This window comes from Squalius cephalus, assembly GCF_949319135.1.
Source record: "Squalius cephalus genome assembly, chromosome: 14".
Classification (NCBI taxonomy): domain Eukaryota; kingdom Metazoa; phylum Chordata; class Actinopteri; order Cypriniformes; family Leuciscidae; genus Squalius; species Squalius cephalus.
Window position 1 is genome coordinate 15992693 of NC_137135.1, and position 18443 is coordinate 16011135.

An 18443-nucleotide genomic window follows, 5' to 3' on the forward strand; every position below is an offset into this window, starting at 1 on the left:
AATGATATCCTGATCCTCCAATGCCTCAGAACATCACCTCTTCCTCAAGGTCAAGAAATGCTCCTTCTATCAACCAACCGTCCAGTTTTTCACTATAACATCAGGGAACACGGCATCCAGATGGACGAGGGGAAGGTGAATGCGGTCCGGAACTGGCCCACACCTACCACCATCAAAGAGCTCCATTTCCTAGGATTTTCTAATGCCGGTTCATCCATAACTACAGATCCTTCACCTCCCCGTTGACCAACCTCCTTCAGAAAAAGCCCAAGTCTCTGTCCTGGACACCAGCTGCCAACCAGGCTTTGCAGAGCCTTAAAGACTCGTTCACAAGTGCACCGCTCCTAATCCACCCAGACCCCAACAAGCTGTTCGTCGTCGAGGTCGACGCCTCCACTATAGGGGTAGGAGCAGTGCTATCGCAGCAGCAGGGGAATCCAGCACGTCTCCATCCATGCACCTTCTCTAAAAACTATCCCTGGCGGAGGTTAATTATGATATTGGTAACCGAGAACTACTGGCCATCAAGCTCGCCTTGGAGGTGTGGAGACACTGGCTGGAGGGTGCTAAGGAGAGATTCAGTTCTCACGATCACAAAAATCTTCTCATATCTCAGAGATGCTAAACTCCTCAACACCAAACAGGCAAGATGGGCTTTGTTTTTCACCCGCTTCCATTTCACCATCTCCTATTGTCTCGGTACAAAGAATCTCAAGGCTGATTCTCTATCCCGTCTCCATAACTCTGAAGAGAAATCCGAAGACCCGGGGCCCATCTTACCTCAAAAGATCACCCTGTGCCCCCATCCAGTGGTCCATCCATCAGCAGCTTTCCTCCTCCAGTGTCTCCAAGCCATCTCCGCCAGGGTGTCCACCCGGTCGTACCTACGTTCCACGGTCACAACGCAATAATCTCACGCACTCGGCACATTCTTCCGTGGGCACTGGCCTTCCAGGGGCCAACCGCACCCTCTCACTGCTACAAGATCGCTTCTGGTGACCCAACATGGCCAGGGATGTGAGAAGGTTTGTCCAGGGATACACAGACTGCGCCATCTCCAAGAGCCCACGCCATCTTCCATCCGGCAAGCTCCATCTTTTGCCCATTCCCCGATGCCCCTGGTCACACCTAGGAGTAGACTTTGTCACCGACCTACCTCCATCCAAAGGTAATGCATGTATCCTAGTCATTGTTGACCGATTCTCTAAATCCTGCCGTCTGGGTAGGGGTACTGTCAGGGATCAGCCAGGCTCCACCACCACACAATCACAGAGATCGCTGTCACCTGAGTACTAATCACCTGCACGTCATCTGATCATCAGCACAAAAGCACTCACCTGACAGTCACATTGTCTGGTCTCGTTTGAGTAAGGACTCTTTTGTTACTCTGTTACTCTTACCTTCCCACGATTGATGTTTAGTGTGATCGTCTACCGTCCTGTCTCTCCCAAGTCTCCATCGTCTTCCTGGTTCCTGTCATCAATCAGCTACTTATCTCTCTCTGGTTCCTGTCATCTAATCCACGACCTCCATCACGTGCAAAAGAACCATAGACTCTCAGTATATCTCACCATCATTATTCAAAGACATTCTCCATTATCGTCACCCACTGGTGCTCACCGCGACTTGTTTCAATAAACCTGTTTCTTACCAGTATCATTTTGTCTTGAGTTTCTGTTCCATAACAAGAGTGGCATGTAAGAACCGAAAAGGAAAAAAGGCTCCTCAGTATTTACATATTATGCTCCTCTAGAAGCAAATCTTGATGTAGTCAATTCAGAAAAACTACACGCATCACACATTACAGTTTAATTAAAATATTACTTGTTTTAACCTTCAAATAGCCACAGAACTTTCAAAAAGGACAAGCAGATGATTCACAGAACATAAGATGTGGAGGTGTTATTGCTGCTGTTAGGTGATACTGGACAAAGAATAATGTGTCCTTTTTTTTTTTTTTTTTTTTTTGCAGTGATCAATGTCTTATCTGTGCTGATATGGAGGATCATTCCGGTGGTAAAACCTCTCTTCTGTCTGCCTATATCCATCTCAAGTTACACTGATGGAAGTAATCCCAGTTTCAGACAGCATGCTTACAGACTAGGGCACATTTTGATATTGGAAGCTAGTAAAAATGCTAGTTCTAATCTGACTGGCTAAGCACTAGTCATTCCTTGTTCTATCTATTCCAATAAACGGCTTTGAGAATTTCAAGTTGTTACCCACTGAAAATCTTCCTTTCTGCCATAGCCCACATATCTCATATCTCATATCTCAAACTGGGTTTGTCACGAGTCACACCAGGTTTGACGCCAAACATCATTGGTTCTTGAGTGTTGCCTATGCGACAAGTATGAATATATGCAAATGTTAATGGTCTTATATACTGCAGGTTTGTGAAGATATGAGAGAAAAAAATAATGACAGAATATTAATTTTTGGGTGTACTATCCCTTTTTTGAGACACTTGCAATAATACCAAGTAAATAAGATATTGTTGAGAGCACCAGCTTATTCAACTTTTTTTAAATTGTCCAATTGTCCATAAGAGACTACTTTTACATATACTGTACACTAACTTTTAAACAACAGCGTACGTACAGTATATAATAATTTTCATTATCACCACATAGATGTTTTACACCTGTTTTTCCAATAGTATAAGACACTAATCAGAGAGACAGATCATTCGTTCATGTAGATCACAGATACACTGCTCCTCTCCAGGTAAACTCTATCTCCTGGATCAAAATTGAAGGATCTTTTGAATTTCAAGCGCCAACTCAGCCACCCACTGAAAACTGAGATGGCCTTTCAAACTTTCTTCCATCTCAATAAAACAAGCCTGGCTGAGTCAGCCCTCTTCACAGGGGAGATTCAATTAAAGCTGGAGAGATAGTCTCCCAGATGTGAGGAGGGTCTCCAGCACATGAGGTTCTCCCAGTATCGCACTCTGCGAGTAATAGAAAAAAATGAGTGCAGAGAAAGGTTCCACTTTCTAAATGAGTCTCATCATTATGCCTGAGGCTGTGTAACGCTCCGAGGAATTTCACATTTCATTTAAATGCAAATTTTGGGTTTAATGATGATCTGGGGCATCTACCTTTTTAAACTCTTGTATCTGCTGATTCTCTGGATCATATTTTTTTGGGCCATTCATTTGTTGCTGGTTTGCACTATATTGTTGAATATTTTCATTTTCACCCTTAAACTAACGTGGTTGCAACTGAGCCATATGTCTCTTTTGCTTTGTAAATTACTAATGGCTTACAATTGAATGCCATAATTTCAGCAACTAAATCACTGTGCACTTTCTTCACCATTGGAGATATAAATAAAAATGTGCAAATGTTGCCAAGACAAGCCAAGCTTGTTCATTTTTTAAAGTGTGCACTGTATAAGAATGAAATGTTTTGTTAAAACTTATGGACATGAGTCTGCTCAGGAATGGTTGTGTAATATCTTATTGGAGTCGGTCAATAGTGGTGAGTGCTAATGGGAAATAAATGATGGGAGATGAATTTCCCACAATAGCAGGTACAACTTAAACTGCACTCAAAAAACACTCAGCATGCTGTTGCTCTTTAGAAGAGACATATTAAACCACTCCATGCAGCGATTACTGTGCAGTGACCGCAGGTTCTTTGAATGGTAGGAAAAGAGAAAAACAAAAATCAGCAATGAGACTAAATATCTTAAAAATATTTCTTCTTGACACTACTGAGTTCAAATTCAGAGCAAAATTGAGAGAGATAAAAAAAAGAAAAGAAAAGAAAATAGAAATAGACCCCAATAATAGTTTATAGTTTCTGGAGAGATCTCAAAAGTCAGAGATCTCAATATGACCAATACAATTTGTATTTTATCATTACAAAAGAGCAATGCAATTTTCTGGGCGGCCTCCCATGATGGGAAGCATAAGATGACTCACCAACAGAAAATTTGACCTAGATGAATCAAGACACTTGATCTGGATTTTAGGAATGCATGTAAATAACTTCAAGTGTGTTAAATCCTCTAAATTTCCAGGCCAAATCTGTATTAAACCGAGAGATATTTGTGTCGATGGGAAATAAAAATACAAATTCTGGAAAATAAAAACACTATATGGTAAATAAATAGATTGTAATAAATAAAATAAGGTAATTTCTCCAACCTGTGATTAAATACAACTTTGACGTACCCTCCTAGTAAAGTCCTGATAGGGCACAAATCTCTCCTTTTAAAGACTTTTATCAGACGTGCAGAATGTAGTCTTGGTAAATTAGCCAGTTACACTCTGGTGATTTCACAGATCTAACTGCTTTCTAGAGAGGCCTGTAAATAGCCCTGCCTTGTGCCAAAATCAAGTCATTTCCCTGAGAACAATATAGTCACCACATCTAATTCAATAGTGGATGCAATGGTTTTACAATCTTAACACCCCCTGGAATTTTACGACCAATTACCGCCCGTCTGGGTTCCTTGATGTATCAGAAGCTGAGAGCAGAGTCCAAGGACTCCCATACTGTGTAGCGTTTCCTTTGTGCAAACCACCGTCACCGACCACACACTCTACTATAGGCCACACATTTATCAAAAACACAATCAAATGGCATCAAATACATGTTTGAATTGTTCTTTGTGTGCACTATGCACATTTGAAGCATTCAAGCCTAGTGGGCAACCAACCTAGACATAGCATCATAGCCCAGCCACTTCGGTTACTGAATACATTTTAATCTCTCAAACCCTACCTAGACAGGGGATCATTGGCATGTTATGATGCCCAACAATGCTGTTTAGATTGAAGCTGAATGGGCTTTGAAACAACCACTGACTGCAGGGACTCTGAACTGTATGAACATGACAAAATCCAGAGCAGTGAAAAACTCCATGAGAGACTCTAGTTGACGAATTATTCATCACAGTGGCGAGTCATTCTGAAAGCATGTCTTCTCAGTGGGTTTTAACTCAAGATGGACTGTCATCCTGCCCTCAAAAGCACAGTGAAAAGCATTTCAAAAGTAGAAAACATGTTACTTTGCATCTTGAAGTTGCTTTATGGTTCAGTTGGTCAACACAAGGGTGTCCTTGCTGTGATAAACTTACTGTTCTGTGCATGAACTCAAGGCAAGCTTAGTTTAATCTGCACTTACTTTAATGTTTGTGCTGAACTAAAGTAAATGCTTTAGGCAACAAACAGACTTCCAATTAAAAGCCTAAGTAATAAATTGTAAGTTTAAATCCCAGAAAAATGGGATTCTTCCAAAGCTGCAACGACTGCCTCAGGCAGGCAGAGAAAATGAAATGCTGATTTGAAATGAGAATGCTGATTGTCTAGCACACTGGTTCTCAAAGTGTGGTACGCATACCACTAAATTTCGCACGTACGATCAAACCGGAGTGATCAGTCTTGGCTGGTCCCTAGAGTGTACGATCACGCCGGTGTGAGTCGAACGGTCAGTTCATCAACTGCTAAATTCAAATGTACTTTCGCAGTTGACTGGCGCTGAGCCAGAGACGTACGCGCTCAGCGCTGTCAGATATCACTATTCAGTGTTTTCAACCACATAATGTTTATTTTAGGTTTCAGACATTTAAATTCACATAAGTACTAAAAAAACAATACATTTAGAGTTTGTAAACACTGCTGTCTATGGAAGCGGCAATAATAATCCTTTCGATTATAATTAGACGACACATTTTATTCATATCAGATACACATTGTGTAAGTAACTTTAAAGTTTACTCTATTCTTCTCCTAATTCACCGGCCACTTTCATGTATTTTGGGAGAAGTGGATGAATTCACGGGTTTTAAATCCAACAGATCCGATTCTCTGAACTGCGTCTGCGGCACAAACTAACACGCTCAACTAATGCGATAGTTATAAAGGTGTTTAAACAACAAAACACTTCCACTTGCACATATTTGACAATCGGAATATCAGATATTTCATGCTATAGCTAACAAATTTGTGAATATTTTGAATTAAAAAGGAAATAATAGCAGATCATCAGTCATTCAGCGCTATTCTGGCTGCGGTGTGTCACCTGAGTCACAATGGAAACAATAAAGTGATAAGTTCTAAATAACGGTCGCCTTGAAAAACTCACGGAGGTCAGCCAGAATATTTAAATGCACGTGTAAAAAGGTTAAAAATGAATACACAGTCTGTGTTCATTTTTTTTAAATTATTAATTACATACTTTTTAACTTAATATTTTAAGAAGAGTTTTTATTTAACTTTTAAGTACAAAACATTTTCATAATATACTCTTTAAGTAGGCTACAGGTTTTATTTCACTTTTAGGTGCAATAGGCCTACATTTTAATTTATCATTATTTAAGTTTTGTATTTACCTGTATGTAAGCAGCACAGTGCAGTGTTAATATTCAAACTGTGTTTTTACAATGTTTAAAGTGGCTGGCAATAATACATATTCTTAACTGCCTCATCTTTGAGCTGTGCATAACTGTAGCTGAATAGTTAGGCCTACTACGCTACTGTATTTTCATATTGATTATTATGGTGGTACTTGGAGAGCCACATATTTTCTGAGGTGGTACTTGGTGTAAAAAGTTTGAGAACCACTGGTCTAGCATCTTAAATGAATAAAACGGATAGATGTACCAAAAAAGAAAATAATAATGCTCTTCCGATGTCCTCTGGTCAAATTATAACCTTGCGAAATGTGAGAATGAATGAGTGTCACATTCCTCCATGTAGTCAACAAATTTCCTCTGAGAACACACTCATATTACTATTCTGCTGACCAAACTGAGGCTGTCCATGAGAGAACTCATCTGTTATTTGACCCAATTCTTTGCACTAAGGTGTAAAAGCAAGACTGAAGTAATGTAATTCATGGAATTTGCTGAAATTAATTTCAGAATGTTTGCAGTCATCATTTGCACACCGTTCTGTCTAGGGTTGCCAACTTTTTTACCACGCAGGATATGGAATACTGGCAATCTACAATATCATACTGTATTTCTACAGTGCATATGCACTATGAAGGTACCCAGCATGCAGTGTGGCATGAATAGATAATGCTGTGGAGTTTCTTGATTCTTGTTGGTTTTATCTGTGCTGCTTATGTTTTAACTTATTTTTGGTTCACTTTTAGCAGTTTGTGTTTTTTGTTTATATTGTAATGTTCAGAATTGATCTTTTTTATTATTATTATTATTTGTTGAGTGTCACCATTGTTGTGTTTTGTTTGTCGAGTATTGATGTCTGTGCATCATTATGTGATGGAATAAAATCTTGTGCTGCAAGATGGTCACACCTTTCAAAGATAAATCTCAGCAGCTTGACAATCAATAAATTTGAATATGAATATATCCAAGATCCCAAGCAAATGGAACACTAATCACCATTATGGTGACTTTTACAATAACAGTACTAAACAATATAATTTCTTACAGTTGCATGGTTAAAGATGACTTTATAATGTGAATTCACAGTAAAACAAGAGCAGTAAATTACTGTAATGTCAGCATTATGTTGCTGTTGATTAAGAAAATGACCCAGCATGCATTAATTTCACTGTAATTTCACATTTTTTTTTTTTTTTTTTACAGTGCAATTAAATACAAAAATATATTTACCTTTTTTGAGGGATTTTTTCTACAAGAAATATTGAAAATATTCAAGAATGATTTATGTTTATTTCATTTTTGTTTAAATTATCAACATTTTAAAGTTGCATTTTTTAATTTTTTTATAATGGAATATTTTACTGTAAAGAATCTGAAAAGCTGCTAAAAATAAATGATGAAAGCATTGTAAAGTTTCCAAAACAATTTTAAAGAGAGAGAAAGAAATATGTTAGTTTTAGTAAAAATCAACAATTAGAACATGCAAATACAATTGAAGAATCAAAATGCATTGTCCTGCCTAATACATGACAGTCTGCAACCCTTTTTGTGCCCCACACAAATTAGGATTGTAGTCATTCACACAGATCCGACAAAGCAGCATAGATTTGAGAGTTGATAATCTGTATGTGTCCTTATCATGTTTAAGCAATCCTTTATTCTTCTTCACCAATAACTGTAATTACTATGGAATCTCTTTTGTCATTTCATTTAAAATTCATGGAGGGTTTAATAATAGCAACCGTGTTTTTCAGCTCTCCAACTGGGTAGATTGAAGAGCAGGGATCTCAATTTGCAAGCATTCAAGGTGAGCTCCTGCCATTTTCATACATCAGTGAATGTGAAGAACCACTGACATCAGTACAGATATTACTCTAGCCAGCCTCTCTGGACTGACATGGTAGACTAATGCAAGAGTTGTCAGTGATATTCAGTGAGAGTTTATATATATATATATATATATATATACAGTATAAATCCCATTGAAATTATACTTAGTAGCATTACTGCAGATATCTAGAGAATAGCTTGTGTATATATAGCTTGTGTATATTATGAATATAATTCTTAACTGAGTTTGACCAAAGAAGTCACTGTTACTAGGGAAAATCACGACAAAAGAGCTCATCAATGACCACTCAATCCGATGAAGCATTGCAAATGATGGAAGTCTATACACTGCTTGCTTCAACACAGTTAGTAATGTTATGATTCATCTCAGAGCTGGTTGGTTTGGTTTGAAACTCTTTACTGAAGAATTGACTGAAATGGAGAAAATGAATGAGAAAAATGCTTCCAGAACAAAGACCGCTGAGGAAGTGGGCAATCACTGTAATGATCTATTGTCTGCTCGAGTCTACCTGCAAACCTCAATGCTTTTTGACAGAAAACTTGCATCTTGTTTAATCTGAAAATGAATTGTCACAACAACATAAATGAAGTGGTCATTGGTTTATGACGTCACGCACGTGGTGGAGTAATAAGGTAATAACTTCTTTTAATGAATCTGTTTGAGATCGAATTAACGCTAGATGTTTTGCTATAAATTACAGACATGGCATCTATAGTCCTCTATTTCTCCTTTTTCTCAGTTATTTTGCTTTATTTCCAGATTCAGTCATAGGCTCGTTCTTACATAGTAGAGCACGTTCGCACATGCGCACTCTTCAAAAACAGTGCTTTGAATCTCTTGACAAACTAAAAGATGTAAATGACATTTGTATGTATTCTAAATGAAAGTCATATGTTGTACTGAATGTCAGCTTGCTTATTTTGCTCAAGATAAGGATTTATTGAGTCCACATGTCATGCAAATTAGAAACTATGCTTCTAACCACAGGTCGAGAGCTGTCGTTCCAACTACACAACTTTGCGATGCTGTTTGCGAATGTTCGTTAGAACGATGGTTTCAGGAAACACTGACTCGTTGAACTATGCTGGTAACGACGGAACTTGCAAACATAGTTGGCTAACGATGCTTTTGGGAAACGCACCCCAGACTAGTTTTCTAGTCTACTATGACAAGAAAATGTTATTTAGCAATATATTTTTTTTTGTTTACTTCTTTAGAATTACCAAAGTAACCCCATGAGATGAAGGCTTATTGGCCACAACACGTAGGTGTGCTGTTGCTGGTCACCTGTTTTTAAAATCTAAGCCATAAAAAAATAAAGGCTTTTTATATTTTTCTAAAACGAATTAATCGAGTGCCTTGGATTGTTTTTTCTTATGAGTGAAACCCATGAGAATTTCTCCACATGCATTTCTCTTTTTTTTTTTTTTTTTAAGTGGATTTATAAAGCAGAGGGCGAAATGATGCATTTAAGATCCTGAACATAATGCAAGGAAGAAAGTGATGTACGACGCGGTATACTTGCTTCATTTATTTCATTTACAACATACTGTAATGTTTGAAATATCATGCTGAGTTTACAAGGAATGTTTTTTCTATTTATTTTAAAAAGCTTATTTTGGGTTATTTGGGGTATTATTCCATTTCCATTGTAAAACAAATGTTTTACAAAGCAAAATGCCGTACAAAATAAGCCAGTCCACAAACCCCATTTGTGCCGCATCCAAATGGATTTAATGGATGAAGCCCAGAGGGGGGGGGGGGGGGGGGGGGGGAGCTTGGGGGAATCCATTTTCACATTGTAAAGTGGGCTATAGCTCTAAGTGTTTATTTTCTGGAGTCAGCGGGTGTGGAGGACGTGGTGGCATCTCATATAGGGGTTATAAAGCTGATGCACTTCTGCCAGGGTAAACTACGATGATTTCTCTCTTGCCTTTCTTCAGAGGTAAATACTTCACAGTTTGCTGTCTGGGATTCATGCAGTCCTAGTCTAAGTGTCAAATGTGGAGCTTTTGAATTGCAGCAGACCTGGAATTCAGACTCTGTGCAAACTCGAGTGCAGAGCAGACGCGGAGGACTTGGATGGATTGCGGAGCGCTGTTTTTGTTAGAGTTAAAGCCAGTCTGCTTCATCTGAGCTAGGAGGGGTTTGCAGAGGCAAAGCGATGTGCAATGCGGCTGCACAGCACTGTAAAACAACATACATGGATCAGGTACAAGCAGCTGGAGGTGCCGGATTTACCAGTCAGGTGGCAAGCTTTTCAATACCCTGTGGCATGGATTTACATATAACCCTGAAATAATGACTTTCTTGGAATCAGCTGAGATAATGTCACAGCTCATTGCACTGCATGCATTAAAATGACAATCCACAGAAAATAAATTTGACTGTTTGCAGAGGTCACCTTCAAGAAAGAGCATATCGTTTTTATCCGATTATTTACCACACGTGAATTTAAACTGGTTCTTGCATGGAAATAGAAATGGCAAAAACCTGAGCAGAATATCAAGTTTGCTTTCTTTGGAGAGAAAGGCATCTTTATAGAGCCTTGGCAGCAGTAAAACTACTTGTAATAAAAACAACAAGCCTAATTATTAAGGTCTACTGGTTTATGCAGAACAAATATTATCCTTACTGTGTCAATACCCTACTAATGTCAAACACTCAGTGACTTCTGCCTCCATAAGTCCTCATACTTCTGCAACTCTGCCTCCCCACCATGCAAATTAAAGTAAGATTTACATTTACATTGGTTACGGCAAGACAAATTGATCTGATCTAAAGCATACAGAACATTTTTACATTCCCAAGGAAACTGTATATTTCTTCTATTGAGTCCAGAGACGACTGACACAGATAAATCAGCGTCAGGGCCGGCCACATTTACGCAAGCCAGGAGAGCATGTGGAAGCGCAAGTGCTCTGTTCCTGGGTTTGTTTTCTGTCCACCGGCAGGAGAGCTGACAGCAGCAAGCTTGTTTTTTTCTTCAAATCTCCTAAGTAGCCTCATGTCAGTGTTTGTGCAAGGCAGAACAGCCAATTCGCTCCACGAAAAGAGTGAGACTTTAGTGAATGCTGCTTTTTGGTTAAAATAAAAATCATTGTGCATCTCTGGAAAAGCTCCTAGTGTTTTATAAACAAACCTAGAGTACATTTCCTGAACTAATATGCACACTGGAAATCAATGTCAGATGCTTAATTGTCTAGTTTTGCATCTTTGTTACTATTGATTTCCATTAAGCACACATTCAAACCCACACAAGCAGTATCTTGGAAAATGGCCCAGATGCTACCAAATATGTCCTATCGTTTCAGTTCACAGAGGGATTGGAGTGGATGTTTGAGCGAGCGAAGCCAAAATTCAAAACATATGACATATGACCAAGAACAATTTGAAATAGTTAAAGTAATAGCGTAATTGTGTCCATAAAACAACTCTGCTTAGTATGTACTCCAGTCTCTGAGCCACTGTAAAAATGTACTTTCTCAGAAATAACTAAGTAGAGCCTTTTAGTCCCTCTCAAAGTGCAGCGTTGGTAATAACAGTGCTTTCGTGGCTCCAGCACTGCAGGAGATGGTCGGCTGTGATCTTCACTGTAATGCTGGTGGACATCATAAGGCTAATGAAGAGAACTCCAGGTATTTCTGTGGGTTCATGCCTCCCGTGAGTCCCACTCTAATACCGTGGCCATCAGTCCTCTGATATTCTCAACACACTGTGTGCCAGAGCCCCTGGACTTGAAAGATGTACTGTGAATGACTGAGAAACTGTTACAGGACTCTTGAAACATCGATAACCTACAACACACGGTGGCTGTTAAGGTTAAGGAAACTCAATATTATATGAATATGAACAAATGTTTAATAAATGTGTAAAAAAAGCTTTTTCATATTAGATCTGGTGTTTCTTCTCATATTATAAAGCATATTAAAACACTTACAGTTTTGATATGTTCCTTAATAAAATGTGACATTTAATTGCATGTTATAAAGCAAATTCATGCAATTCTATGTGATTTCAAGAAAAATGTGTTACTATGGGCTGCAAAATTTTGTGTAAACTTTGAATAATTAGAATAATTAGTAAAAGGTATACAATAATTTTATTCATTCAATTCTATGTTTATTAAAAAATAATTCTGATAAACAAAGAAGTGAGATGAACCACAACCCCTTGTTTACATTGAGAGAATTGTGTCGGCACCTCATTAAAACTTCCTAAAAGTCTAGCCTAATACTGCAGAAATCTAAACACTGAGAAGACCATTAACAGTGCTGTAACACATTAACATTGTGATTGACAGCAGTGAGCTGGATCTTCAAGTTCTTTCTCTAGACCAACTAATGATCTTTCCTCTACAAGCTGCTCAACACCAGAGACAGAATGAAATCACCCCAATCACTTCAGTGACCTAAATTCATTAATCCTTAAAGATTATATATGCCAAAATCGAAGCATTGTTTGACATGGCTCCCACTGAAAATGGAAAACTTTATTTAATGGATTTACACCTTCGGACCAGACATCTTGTCTGTTTTTTCTTTGTTTTCCATGAATTCAAAATCAAAGTTTTTTTGGCTTTTAGAATGAATATGTTAGCCTTACTGTTATCTATAAGCTAGTGTGCTCCAAAACAATGACAGAATTCGCATTTAGAAGATATCAGCATTCAAAACTTACAGTCTGTGACTTCTGCCAATATGGATAAATGATTTTGACTCACTCTGCACTTCAGCTTCTAATCAGATTTTCTGTCCAATCAAATCCTCTCTAGAATCTGAAACGTCCCGCCCCCTACATTAAAAATAGATGCTGAAACTGCAGCTAAAATCGGTCATTTGTTCACTCATTTACTATTTTCTACATGGTGAATGGTACATAGTGCACTATATAGGGCATAGGGAACGATTCAGACAGTGTAAATATGCTTTTCATTGGGGCGAATGAAGTCTGGTTTCACGTCAGTTTAACTGAACCGCCGCAGCGCACACACAGTCTGCTCTGGTCTAGAGACACGATAGCACAGTGCGTGAGTCGCCGCAGACCAGAAAACGTATCGGACTCATTTGAATTCTGCACATAATGCTATATTTTAAGGAGGAGATTAGGAGGAGAAACTGTTAGAGATTAGGAGGAAACTGCGGCTTTACCAAGATCAACGGCTCTGGACGAGCTGTGATATAAACTAAACGCTATTGGCTATTTTTTTTAAAGGGGAGGAGCTGTTCGATATGTCCCGCCCTGTCTTCCTGTTTCAGTGGTAATTAGGTCAACACATTGAATAATGCTGCGCGTTTCAAGGCACTTGAGTGGACTTGACCACATGGCTCTGTCTTTGTTTGTATTGGCCATGTGCTTCTCTTATCCCACCTCCTTGTTTCCGTTACCATGCCCCCTTGTTTAGTCGTTGTCCAGTCCTCACTGGCCTGATTGTGTTTAATTGCGTTCATTGTGTATGAGCAGTTCTTGCTTGTCTTCAGGTCTTTTCAATCAGTGCTATAATTTTTCCTGTCAGTTCCAGCTTTGTATTTATTTCCTTCATTTTTTTCAGTTTTTTTCTTTGTTCCTCTTTTTTTATTCTAGTCTAGGTCTTTATTTTGCTGTAGTTCTCCCAAGCCTTATTTTTTCTCTCTTGACTTTGATTTTATTGCTAACTAATCTTTCATTTATTTTCTCTCCAGTTCTCAGCAAGGTTGCAGTTATTTTTTAGATATCTGTTTTTCTTTTCTTTGCTAGCTCCAGTTATAATTTAGTTTCTTGTTATTTTTGCTTTTGTTATCTCTCTTTTGTCTTGTCTTGTTGAATCTTGTCATGTTGGTTACAGCTCTGCCCTGCTTCCTGTGTCTTCCCTGGTCACTGACTCTCCTGACCTCAGCCAGTCTAATGCTTCTGCAGTTACTTCAAGTGTCGAGGCTCTGGTTTCCTGAGCCGCTGCCTTGTCTCCATCATTGTCTTAGCATCTGGAGCTGCCTCATCCCCGACTAGCCTGTTCTCCTGTCTTGTGCCTTGCCCTTTTGTTTGGACTAGGTTCCTGCCTCACCTATCTTATGCTGCATGTTCACATTAACCGAGCTTCACCTTTGTTTCTCTGCATAGGGCTTTAATCCAATGTAAAAGAGAGCTTATTGATCTTCTGGCTACAGCCTCTTACTAAGCCATCTATCAAAACACATTCGTTCCACGCCAATATTGACTGCTCAATCCACTATTGCGTAAACGCAAATTGACCTAGGACCCCTTTGGATAAGTGATAACTCCTCCCATTGCTAAAGGTCCATATATGAGCACAGAAGACTGCACTCTTTTAGGACACACTACGCAAAGCATCCCACCAGAGCTTTTCTGAATTATCTCTATTTCTGCGTTCATTTAACTTAAAATGAAAGCCTTAAATGAACAAATGACACTGTGTCCTGCAAAATGCCTCAAAGAGTCCCCCAATCTGTGACACTCCCATAAGGGTAAAGTATATTTGATATAAGTTAATTGTTTTGAAAGAACCCAAACAGTTTTGCCTCATCTGACTGTGGTGAGCTCAAAAAAGCTGTTGGTTTTATCAAGTTGGCTTTGGCATGCAAGCTTCAAATGAGTGCAGAAGATATTTTAAGAGAGCAGTAATTTCTTCCCTGGTATGTTCACATACACGTCTGTCTCTTTAGGTATTGTCTTTATCAGGATCTTACATATTTGGATTGCTTAGCAATTGCAAGAAAAAAAAATTGTAATAAAACAAAAACCTTGAATTCTGAGAATTCTGAGAAACTGAGAAGTACAGTATTATGCATTTAATATGATGCGTAGCTGCACACTAATATTGAACAGACACAATGCTGTTGGATTTCCTCATTTGAACACTATCTGGTTGACCGGTGAACTTAAGGAGGTCAAAGTCTTTAGTCTTAAGAATGGTTTTGTAAGTCATTCCAGTCTCATTAATATCGACAAATCTCGACAAATCTTTTTCTGAAAGTCTGAATTTATCATGTCGTTACTGAGTTCATAATCATAGTTGGGAGCATATTCTGCGATAGCAACAGCCAAAGTCTGTGTTTGTTTTATAGGGAACGGCGCTGAAACTTGCACCTGATTGTCATCTCACTGATTGGAACATCTAATTGAAATTACCCTTTTTAGAGAGACGAAAAATCTAGATTCACATTTCTGGCATTTACAAATAGATTGTGAGTAAAAACATGCTCTGTGACTTAGATGAGGATTGGCTCACAATTTAAGTTACATTCAAAACTGATTACAGATATTCAAAAGGGTTAAAAACGTTCTACCACCACTGTATGAGATTTACAATCATTCATATATCAAAAACACAGACAACTCTAAAGTGTTCACTCTCTTCTCTCTCTTTCTGCGTCACTGGAGAACTTCATAATTGCAAATCATGGAGAAGGATTTCTGCCTGGTGAGGGGAAAGAGCGCTTTCTAAATGTGACAATCATGAAATTACCTTGCCATTAAATTTACCGAACTGTCAGCATCTAGTCAACACAGCTGATTATGTGGATTGTAAGCCACTAAAATCCACAGTAAAATGCTGAACATAGAGGTGAAACTTAAGACATTTGAAAAATAGGTCTTCTATGCAAAATCTTAAGTTGTCATTAGCTAAACACAATTTCAATAGAATGATAACATGATGCTATATTTAAGTGCCTGTTGTTTCATTACAGCCTCTTAATATTTAAATATGATAATGCATCAATATTTAATGGAAGCTTTAATTAATCCACATTTCAAGCACCTGAAAGTCACACCGTCTAGATCAGTCAAGTTGCTTCTTGCACCTTTGGGCAAGGTACACAGATCCACTCTGTCCTTAGAGACAGTTTGTGTAGATTACATAACGCTGTGCCAAATATGAAGAATGTCTGTCATAGCCAATGACATTTGTATGCATGAATAATAAATGATCTTCACAGACATGGGAAGCACTAACAGTGTTTATGCCACGCCACTTGTTGAAATTTAAACAGCACATTAAAATGTGTTTCAAACGGGGATTCGCGTGAGTAGCCTATTTTGATTAGGAACTGAATGCGAAAGTTTTTTCTCTGTAGAACATTATTGAACGAAATACCAGAGAAGTTCATAAAAACAGAATTAATTATGCTTCATGTCGAAAGAACTGAAATTGACAAATGTGAGAGAGTAATGTCTCTCAGTTTATGATTTCTTTATAAAAGACTGTGCCAAATGAGCACACAATAATATAGCTAACTCCCATATAAGGACACTTTTCGCTTTTAAGCTGTGTATGTTTCACAGCAGTCCAAACATTTCTGTGTATTCATCTTTAGTACAGAAATAAGTGAATAGTTTTTAGTATTTCAGGGCAATTATAAAGCGCGTTAATGATGAATGAATCACTCACCATTTCTGTGAGGAGCACGCGGGTCAAAACCATGGCACGACTCTAAATCCTCCTGTAGAAATTCACATCCTCTCATGGAAGAGAGTCGCTTGCAAAGAAAAGGGACAACTTCTAGGCTTTACCGGTTTTGCGGAATGTCCACTGTCGGCGGAGGGCACAGTTGTGGGAGTTTAACGTGTGACGTTTATGTCAGAGCAAACTAGATACGCGCGTGAGAAGCGCGCGGGCAGTTCCGTGGCTCAACGGTCAGTCCGGCAGAACCGAGATCGAGCGCCCTTCAGTTTCCACAGTGAAAAGCAAACTGAAGTCTCAAGTCCCTCCTCTTTCACACCACTTCCACCTCCAATGTGTTTATTGCCCTTTTCAAGAAACGCGTGTCCAGTGTCGTTGTCGTGTGTACAACATTAGGAAGTGCGCGCGTTTATGTTTTTTTGGGCGTAGGTACGTAGGCTAATGTATACAATAGGCTATTCTTCACAAAGTTATTTGTTATGTCAATGAAAATAAATTATTAATAATGATCATTTAGATGTTTTTGTGAAACTAACTCAATTTGCTCATTAGCCTACGGCATCTGCAGCTTGCTATTTAAGTTCTTACTAAATCTAAATATATTTATTTATAACATCACCGTGATATTACCATTACCAATAGTAGATTACATAGATAGATACATGGAATATTATTTTCCCCCTTTATTGGGGGTATACTAATTAAAATGTAAAAATCGTCTCATGTAATCAAATCTTAAATTTTTAAGTCTTTCCTGGAATGTCATACAGTTGAATAAAATTCAGATGATGATAAAAAAAAATGGACACCTATTCATTTTTGACTCTGGTTAAAGTGTGTGTCTCACCACTTTGACATTGTTATAAACTATAATAAAAGGTACTTGTACATAATATAGTTTAAAAATGTACTGTACATTTTCCACAACAAGCAGAAATATTACTTAGAAGTGGTATTGAGGAAGATAAAGACCATAAAGGGAACTGAAAACAGCACACAATTGAAAGACGTCAATGAGAAAGAAACTGCAAGACATCAATAACTCGCATGAAATGTCAGTCATTTTTATTTTTTTTTCAGTTTTGCAGTTAAACATGGATTTGCTCTCTACTCTGATCCTCTGTATCTAACTTTTTTAATCTGTGTGTCTCACAGCCTCTTTTAGCTTCTCTAATTCTCTAATCTATATAGCCTATAGTTTAAAAAATACATATGCATACATAAGACATAAGAATCTTCACTCACAAAGCTTGAAAGGCCAGGTCCAACAACAACTCTGTTTACAAAACTAAGCTATTAAAAAAATTTAATTGTATATTTAAGTACTGAGTAAAATTAAGCAACTACATGTATTTACTATAGGGTTAGGGTAGGATTAGAATTTGGTTGAGGGTTAGTTGCATGTAATTATGTATAATTTATTACTATGGTAAGTAACATATGTAACAAGGACACTGTAAAATAAAGTGTTACCAAAACTTGCAGAGAAAATATAGCTGTAATAAATTAATCTCACCACCAACCCTGAAGAAAACACCAGTATATGTTGTGATTTGAATGCTGATGTGCATTTGTCCTCTAAACCATCATAAATCAACCTGAACCAGCAAGAATATTCTTCTTTACCCAATATGTTTTTAAAGCAGGAATGGTTTATATATATATATATATATATATAAATTAATATAATAAATATTTATGAACAATTGTCCAAAATTCAGAAAACAGAAACAACAAGACCTCACAGTCTTTTTAAAGAGTCAATGGGGCATGAGAACTGGAGGTCTCCCTAAATTATTTCCTGGAGGAATGAATGATATATTTGGA

The 18443-nt window shown here is 38.0% G+C and overlaps 1 protein-coding gene across 2 annotated transcripts in view; it reads right to left on the reverse strand.

The window, feature by feature from the left end:
* Positions 1–16879, reverse strand: part of htr4 (5-hydroxytryptamine receptor 4) — a 109651-nt gene extending 92772 nt beyond the window's left edge. The window contains exon 1 of one of the 2 annotated variants that reach the window (XM_079891946.1): positions 16605–16879. In XM_079891946.1, the coding sequence (XP_079748072.1) occupies positions 16605–16680 (76 nt within the window). In that variant the 5' untranslated portion in view covers positions 16681–16879. The remainder of the gene's footprint in view (positions 1–16604) is intronic. The other variant, XM_079891947.1, reaches the window with a different exon arrangement.
* Positions 16880–18443: the final 1564 nt, after the last annotated feature.